This window comes from Lotus japonicus, chromosome 1 (assembly GCF_012489685.1).
Source record: "Lotus japonicus ecotype B-129 chromosome 1, LjGifu_v1.2".
Classification (NCBI taxonomy): Eukaryota; Viridiplantae; Streptophyta; class Magnoliopsida; order Fabales; family Fabaceae; genus Lotus; species Lotus japonicus.
The window spans coordinates 49,467,354-49,476,625 of NC_080041.1; the positions used below are offsets into that span (position 1 = coordinate 49,467,354).

Sequence of the window (9,272 nt, forward strand, 5' to 3'; positions counted from 1 at the left end):
CTAGATTATTGATTTATTTCGTTTTATTAACCAATTAAGTGTTTCTATTATATTATTTATATGTTTATTTTGTAGGGTTCTTTGGAAATAAGAATAATATTTTAATTAAATTTTACTTTACTATTTATGATTAATTTTAGGAATTCATATTCCTAAGTTAGCTCACATACTTTAGTTATCACTTTCTAATATTAAGGGATGATCTGTACTAACATGTTACCTTTCTTAGTTACCTGTGATAGCCTACCTCAAAGGAATATTCTTTATTTAAAGGAATATTCTTTATTCCTTTTTCCCTACAATCACTCATTCAAAATATCTTTTCCTATCACTTTCTCTCTCCATGTGGGACCCACCTACACTCAATCAGATATTATTTTCTTCCCTCACTCACTAACACTCGACGCTCTCTCTCTTCCCCCACAACATTTTCTTCTTCTTCACGTGTTCCTTCTCTTTTCTACACCAGACCATTTTCTTCTTCTTTTTCTTTCTCTTCTGCAAGTGCCACACCACAACATCTTCTTCTCCGCCTCTTGGTAGCCGCCACCCAAGGCCAAACACAACCACCACCGTGCAACATCTTCTCTCCTTGACTGAACCAGTACCACCACCGTTCTTGTTCTAGTTCCTCTCTCAAGAACAGGCCGCCACCACACTGAGCTCTCTCCCTCACGCACAACACCACCGTTCCTCTTGCTGGCTCAGCCGCGAGCACCACCACCTTCAGGAGCGACGTGAAGCAACGAAACCAGAGAAATAGAGCCACCATGAAACCCTAACTTCATCCACCTTCATTCTCCGATCTCCGGATTTTGAATGAAACAAACTGGGCAGGATTTTGAACTCTTGAACTCGTTCTTAAGCTGTGTAAACTAATGAATTTGAAGAAGTTGTCTTCGTAAGAATTGTAGATCTTTTCGTTAGAAAACGTTTGCCGCTGGTTTCATGTCGTTCCGACTTGTGTAGCTCAAGTTATGCGCATTTTAGTGAGCACGGGTTAAGCTGTCCCGTTTCTCGCAAACTGTTGTTAGTATTTTTTTTTTCCGAATTTTATACTTCGAATTTCGACTTGAAAATTTACAGGGATTTAGAAAACATGTTAAAGAACCCATAATAAAAATATTAGAGTTTTCGGAGTGCATTTGACATATTTAAAAATTAGCAAAAGTCGCTGTACAGTTTATAATTGTTTGACAAAATTAGTTATTTCAAGTGCAAAGAGTTGCTTTGGAAAATAGATGAGTAAACCTTTTATTTTAAAAATATGTTACAATGCTTTGGAGTAGGAAAACCCCTTTTGGACTTTACTTACGTATGTTGTTTATCCGTTTATGAAAATAGATGACGTTTGAGTTTTACGCTCATTTATTCGTTAGAGAGCGATTGCGAAATGTTTTGAAAGTCGAACAAGTTTTTGGAAGTGTTAGGGAATAAGAGTTTGGATATTATCTCTTTTGTTAATGAATGTTTTAAGGATAACATATTTGGTTAGAGATAGAGCAGTTAGGTTTGGATTCCCGAGTGAGGAATTAGACTTGGAAAGTAGGTAGCTCAATTAGTAATTACGCTTTGTGTACTTATGAAGGGTATGAATAACGGAAGCGCTTGGCGACGAAGCCAAAGGACAAAAAGAAGCGAGCCGACACGGGAAAGCAGGGATGTGATTGGATTGTAGTTGCAGTTTAGGCAAGAAATTGGCTAAGGTAAGGGTAACTCAGTTTTAGCACGTCTTTGAGTCTTGCATGCTTTTAGCGCACTGCATGCGTTTGAGATGAATGTGTTTAAATTGATTGACATTTGATTATGACTGTTGTGTTGAACTGGGAAAATGTTTTCTGGAGGCTTTGGCCGAGTGAACTTATTGAGACGTGTGTCTCCATTTTCTGAGAGGCTTCGGCCGTTTACTGGTTTCTGTTATTACTGCTTTCTAGTTGATATGACAGGGTTATGTTTTCCAGCACTGAATTATTGATTCATCGCTCAATAGAGCTTGATGTGTTTGTGCGGATATGGAACTGAATTGACGAATGCTTGTTGATATTAAGAGTAACATAGGGTTACTCTATCTTGATTATTGGATTTGAAATTGTTGATATTTGTGCATATGCGTTGTTGGATTGTACTGTGTGGCCTTCGTGGCGGACTGTGTGGCCTTCGTGGCGTTATTAAGTGGCAGATCAGTGCTTTTCGTTCCACGTGATTGTCCCGTCTTGCGAGACGCTTTTGATTTGACCGATTGTGTGGCCTTCGTGGCGTACTGTGTGGCCTTCGTGGCGTTATTAAGTGGCTGATCAGTGGTTTTCGTTCCACATGATTGTCCCGTCTTGCGAGACGCTTTTGATTTGACCGATTGTGTGGCCTTCGTGGTGTACTACTATGTGGCCTTCGTGGCGTTATTAAGTGGCAGATCAATGGTTTTCGTTCCAGGTGACTGTCTCGTCTTGCGAGACATTTTTTTTATTTGACTTGTCTTAGTAGTAGCACATAGTTTTACTACAGAGCACTTATATATTGGGTTATATGGATTGATTATATTGTTGAGGTTGTCGATATCTGATTTGATGTTATATTGTTGAAGTTGTTGATATCTGATTTGATGTTATATTTTTAAGGTTGTTGATATCTGATTTGATTTTATATTGTTGAGGTTGTGGATATTTGGTTTGATTCTATGTTGTTGATTTTGCTGATATCTGATTTAAATCTATGTTGTTGATATCTGAATTAAATTTAGGTTGTTGGATATATGTCGTTATCTATATTGAGATTAAGTTGCTAGCTTATGTGCCATGTTACGCACTTAAACTTTGATAGCATGCTTTTCCCTTTTATACGTGGTAATTGCATGGAGTTAACCCTTTCTGTTTGCTACTTGTTGTTTGGGCGCTTAACGCTATTAGGCGATGAAGAATCTTTGATGGAGCTTAACCTTTGTGCGAGTGGAGATGAGGACTTGAAGAACTGTAGATGACTCGAAGAATAGAGTCGGGTGTAGGGCTAGAGCCTTGGGTTAGAGAGCTTACCGTTATTGTTTTAAGCTTGCATAATGATTTTAGAAATTTATATTTGGGGTTTCGGGTACTCGCCTTGTTCAAGGTTTGATGTAAATTTATTTACAGTTGGGAGTATGCATGTCATGTTTTGGGAATACTTCGAAAAGAAAAAAATATACGCATGGTTATAAATCATTTTGGAAAACATTGCATATTTACTTTATCAGGTTATTACCGTAACCCCTGAAATTCGGGGCGTTACACTTTTAACCAGTTCTGATTTTTTTGTTCAAATCTGAATATGAGAAATTCTATATCAGAGATTCATCCATCATCTTGCAGACAACACAAGGCTAAAGAATGATACATCAAGGGAGATAGAACAAAGCACATACTACCGAAACTCTTCTTCACTCATGATCTATAAAAGAATGGTGACATAGACATCCAACAAATTCGTTCAAGTGATAATTTGGCAGACTTATTTATGAAAGCTCTTCCAACAACAACATTTGAAAAGCTTGTGCGAAATATCAGAGTTCGTCGGCTTAAAGATCTCAATTAAAATGCATTGTACTCTTTTTTCCTTAACCATGTTTTCTTCCCATTGGGTTTTTCATGGTAAGGTTTTTAATGAGGCAATGTACAAAGTCGTGCTATAGAATGATGTACTCTTTTTCCTTCACTAGGTTTTTATCCCACTGGGTTTTCCTAGTAAGGTTTTAATGAGCACATTCTTAAGGGATGGTCATCCAAGGGGGGTGTTATGAATCATTTGGATGACCATCATGGGCCATGCCCAAGCCCATGTAACTTGGCATTTTCATCCATATTCACCCCTATAAATACAAAGGAGATGCATCAAGATGAGCACTCCTCATTCATACTATTCTCTCTTCTTTTGCTCTCTTCTCTCTAAACTCTTGCTTCTCTCTGCCTCTTATCTTCTATATACTTGTTATGCTCACACTTATTCTTAATAAAATGTTAATTGTAAACATTGTTTTTTTTAAAACGTAACACATTATTAACATATTTGTATGCTGCCCTTCCTAGTTCCCAGATATTTATTAAAAAATGGAAGAAAGGAAAAACAATGAAGGGTGTGCGTTTTGGATCGGTAATTTTGGATGCAGGGGTGAATATTATCTAGCTTTTATTTCTCGTCGATCTGGACGCAGGTGTTGAGGATGAGAGGCACCGAGGGAGAATAAAGGGGGCTTTAGACAGACACAAAGCTTTGAACAAAACCCAGGAAGAGAAAGCTTCGATCTGGTACTTGCATGTTTCCGTCTGGCACAAAACCCAGGAACAAAACCCCTTTGAACAAAACTTCAACCTTGGGGCGACAAAGCTTCAACCTTTGGTTGTTTTCTAGGTATTTTCTATTTGAACCTCTAGTGGATTTGTTGAAACAAATAGCTGCTGTTATAGACTTTTTGATGGGTTTTCAGAGATTGGTGATGGGTTTGGGGTTGGGGAGCGTGAGAGGGAGGGATGGAGAAGGGTTGGGGTGATTGTTGCAGGGTTTTGGGTGATTTTTCTGGGTAATTGTTAAATTTTTTTAGTGAAGGTGAATATGTTGATTTTTGGGTTTAATTCCTCTTTGCATTCCAAGTTGATTTGGGAATTTAGGAGAGATTTGGGGGAATTGGAGGTGTAAAATAGAAGGAAGGGTATTTTGGGTATTTTGGGTTTTAATTTTTTTTTTTTTAAAATCCACTTAGGATTGTTTTAACACGTCAGCGTGCCAGGTGGGGCCTTACCGGAGCTCCCCCTCCGGTGAGGACTAAAACCAAAATGTCTGCAACTGCAGGGCGATATTAGCTTGTTTTTTCTGAGGAGGGACTAAAATCAAAAGTCACTGCAAACATAGGGACCAATTTGACCATTATATATAAAAGAAACTAAAGGGCATCACTTCTCTTTTAATGAATGCACTATAATTTTCTCCTTCGTCAAAGAACTAACGGTGGGCAAGTATCAAATTGGCCCATCGGTGGACCAGGGTTTTTGACTGGTTTTTTCAGGTTACTGGGTTTGTGGCAGTATTTTGCTTTTTGACTGGTTTTTTCAGGTTACTGGGTTTGTGGCAGTATTTTGCTTAATTTCAAATAAGGGCTTGTAAAATAACGTAAATTGTAAACACCCCAATGCAATCCTAAGGTGTGTCCTATGGTTTCCATCATCTTCTCATCCCTTCGTATCAATGGCTATCTGCTACTTTGTGACGAAACATGTTAGTACAAATAAAGTATCGATCAGATCTGAATGATTTTTTTGATTAATAGGTCCATTGTTCGGAATTTTGTTTTTTCTATCGAATTCATAATTTGGGTTGGGTTGGGTGTGTAAAACTGATATGAGGAACAGATGTATTCATAAATTACATTGTTGAGCTTCGTACATAGTATCTGGGTCGTAATCTTGTAACAAATATTGAGGATTATTTACCTCTTAATCGAGTATGTGGAAAATGATATCGAGTACGTTGGTTCTGAGTTACTGTTGTCCCTTTGCTATAGATTTTTCATCAATTGGTGAAGGGAAAAATGTTGCTGGAATTCTGTCATCACCCACACCAACCCTGTCGGAGTCAATTGGTGAGGATGAAGCGGAACTTACATCTTTGTGGAAGCCCTCTTGACCGCTGCGATGATACTCCCAACAATGAGAACTCAGGCCGAAATGAGTCATCAGTAATGATAATTTATGCTATTTCAACATCAGCTGCAATTGCACTCTTGGTGCTTTCACTCAGAATCTTCTGCAGAAACAAGCAAGAATTCTTTAGGAAAAACAGTGAAGTGACTTATGTTTACTCTTCATCACAAAGGCGGCCACTTTTTAAACTACATGCATGCTCCTGGAAAGAGAGATTTCAGGTGGGAAGACATCATGGATGCCACAAACAAACTAAGTGATGACTTCATGATTGGTTCAAGGAAAATCTACAAAGCTGAATTGGTTACTGAAGATACAGTTGCTGTCAAGAAGATTTCATCAAAAGATGATTTCCTTTTCGATAAAAGCTTCATGAGAGAGGTATCTGGTGAAGCTAATAGGATATTGTAGCAGTAAAGGCAAAGGAGCAGGTTGGAATCTGCTGATATATGAGTACATGAAGAATGGGAGTGTGTGGGATTGGCTTCAGGGTAAACCAGCCAAGGAGAGTAAAGTAAAGAAGAGCCTTGATTGTGAGACAAGGTTGAAAATTGTTGTGGGACTGGCTCAAGGAGTGGAGTACCTCCATCATGATTGTGTGCCAAATATCATTCCCAGGGACATCAAATCTAGCAATGTATTGCTAGATTCTAAAATGGAGGCACACTTGGGAGATTTTGGACTGGCAAAAGCTCTGATTGAGAATTATGATGACTCCAATACTGAGTCAAATTCTTGGTTTGCTGGGTCTTACGGCTACATGGCTCCAGGTATTGAACTATTGATCAAACTGCTGATTTGAATTGATCTTAAACTATTTTCTGTCTAACTTCAATCACTAATCAAAGTTGGTTAAATTTGGCTTGTTTTCAGAGCATGCATTCTCCCTGCAGGCAACAGAAAAAAGTGATGTTTACAGCATGGGAGTCGTTCTTATGGAACTTTTAGCGGTAGAATGCCAACAAGTTTTGGACCAGACATGAACATAGTGAGATGGGTGGAGATGCATATTGGTATGCATGGCTCTTCCCGTGAGGAATTGATAGACTCTGTGCTGAAACCTCTTTTACCTGGCAAAAACCTTGCTACATTCCAAGTACTTGAGATAGCCCTACAATGCACTAAAATTACACCCCAGGATAGGCCCATCTTCAAGGAAAGTATATTCAACAGCAGAATAGTCAAGTTCGAGAAGAAAAATTTGGATCGTTACAAGTGAAGTTATATCCAAAGGACTGAAAGACTTGGGGTCCATGATACTTCTTACTTCATTTATTGTTTTTCTTTTTCACATTGTGTAGATTTTGTGTGGATAAGCACTGGTACAGATGTTGTGGCAAGTACCTTCAAGAATCATTGTAAATTCTTTTATTTTAAGTCTTCTAAATACGAGACAACATGAAACGATATGTTTGGCTCACAAAACTACACATGCCAAAAGTTATAAATAGAAAGTTGACCTGAAATTTGATGTTTTAGTTTTACATTTTTCTTCTAAATGTTCATATTTCCCATTTTATCACTCCTTTCAATGATACTGAACGTAAAATAATTGACATTAGTTTGCCAGTTTGTCATTAAGAAATACTCGAGAAATTCAGAAAATGAATCAATATACCAGTGCAGTTGTAGATAAAACAGATGATTGCGACAAATAGGTGACTTGGGGGATAACCGATTCTCCCTATAGGTTCACAACTCAAGATTTACAATGTGAACCTACCGGGAAAATCGGTTATAATTTATAAAAGATCTTCACGAAACGCGGGACGTTAATGGATGCATTTACACTAGGACAACCAAAAGTGTCATTCCCATAAAAATTAATCTACCCATTAGCAAAAGTCTCACTCAAAATAACTTCAATGTTAAAATGCAAATAATTTACAAGGAAGCCATTCATTTCAGCGCAGTCAAAACGAGCAAAGCATTGCAGGTTTAAAATCTTAAATCAGTTTAGCCACACTTTGTTAAGATTCATGGATGAATGATAGATAAATCATGTTTATGAGGATTACTTATCCATCTAAAGTATCAACTGATCGTCTGATCTTCACATAATTCTGGCCAAAAAGTTGTTGTGTAGAAACACCTCCGCATACCACATCACATCCTTTTCAAATCTGTGCTAGACTCTAACTAATATTTTACAAATGCCTGGTCTGAAAGGTTGATTCATTCTCCAAAATCACCAGACCTGAGGTATGCAAACAGTAGATAAAAGATATCGATGACACAAAATAGTTGTGATAATACACCAAGTTTATTCGATTGAATCATGCTATTAATGATAACATAAGCCCATAACTTTATCATCAAAATAGTTTCACAGCTTGCTGAATACATGTAGGTTTGCTTTACTTTCTTTATCAATCACTAACTGCACCAAATGTATAACGTTTTAATCTTTACAATAACCAACATGTGCTAAGATGGCCAATACCTGACTCATTGAACCTCAGGGAAGGCAATGTGATTCACACAAATTCAAACCTATAAACAATGGTGCAAACTCATGGGGACACAGGTCAATCTTAATGGCATCATGGCTAAATAAGGTCACCAAAATTATTCATTCAGTTACTGTATCATGGGGTCACAATGAGTGAATCATGGTTCCTGAATTCATTACAACAACTGTGAGCTGCACTTCCCAACAAACTGGCAATGTACGTTGAACCCAGTTTCTGTGGGGCATTTCATCGAACAATTGGCATGCTGTTGTACCCAACTCACCAGCACCAGTTCTTTGCCTGTGGGGAATTTCCTCGAACAGGTGACATGCGATTGTCGCCAACTCACGCAACGCCAGTTCAGAATCCTCCACAACCCTCTGCGTCAAATAACAACAAATCGTAAACGCTACGAACGCGTGGGTGTCCCCTTATTTCTCTGTCTTCCACAACCAAATATTCGTGTGCTTCATCTCTCTACACCACCGCTTCAACGTTTTTTTATCAAACAAATGGAGATGATTTCATTTCGAAAAAACTCAGTCACAGCTTTACACTACAACAATGGCGGTTTTTTATTACGAAAGGGACGAACGGGACATTCACAAAAGACAATATAGTGAACAGTGAAGGAAGGGACCACAACCAATATGACATCAAGTGGTGATACAAAGGTACAGGGGTACCTTAGCAAATTTTCAAAATTCCATGAATAATGTCTTCTTCACCTGATTGCCAAGTTGTAGGTTCATCATCCTGACCACACACTTTAAATATTAATATATTTATGGTGTATAACCCTGGTCCACCCATGGACCAATTTGAATCTTGCTCACCCTAGTGGGCACCAGAACTAACAAAGGAAGTTAAAGAGGGGAGAAAATCCATGCACTAATAGAACAACAATGTGTGTTTAGGATATTGTATGTTTGTTACCTTGTGTGAGCATTGTATGTTGTATGGGCACGTTCTATGTTAATTACTTAACTCTATAGAAAGAAGTTGACTATTGCACTATTTTCTTCTTGTGGGTGTACTTTGGGCGTCTCCACCAGACGATGGCGGGTAACCTACTAATTTGCGATGTGCTCTCTGGAGTCAACTCCAAGTGTTGTAGATGAGGATCCTAATGAAGAGGAGAATCTACTTGAGATGTCGA

At 38.2% G+C, this 9,272-nt stretch overlaps 1 protein-coding gene across 1 annotated transcript; it reads left to right on the forward strand.

Annotated features, from left to right (window-relative positions):
- The first annotated feature begins 3,870 nt into the window (after positions 1-3,870).
- LOC130743987 (LRR receptor-like serine/threonine-protein kinase GSO1) lies at positions 3,871-7,119 on the forward strand. Its single transcript, XM_057596203.1, has 3 exons — positions 3,871-4,374; positions 5,522-6,430; positions 6,534-7,119. Exons 2-3 carry the CDS (start codon positions 6,118-6,120, stop codon positions 6,641-6,643), a joined length of 423 nt encoding a protein of 140 aa, XP_057452186.1. The 5' UTR covers positions 3,871-4,374; positions 5,522-6,117; the 3' UTR covers positions 6,644-7,119.
- The last annotated feature ends 2,153 nt before the right edge of the window (positions 7,120-9,272 follow it).

Coding starts and splice junctions, on each gene's coding strand:
- LOC130743987 (XM_057596203.1), top strand. CDS start 6,118: ATGAAGAATGGGAGTGTGTGGGATTGGCTTCAGGGTAAACCAGCCAAG. Junction 6,431..6,533: donor TTACGGCTACATGGCTCCAG/GTATTGAACTAT, acceptor GCTTGTTTTCAG/AGCATGCATTCTCCCTGCAG.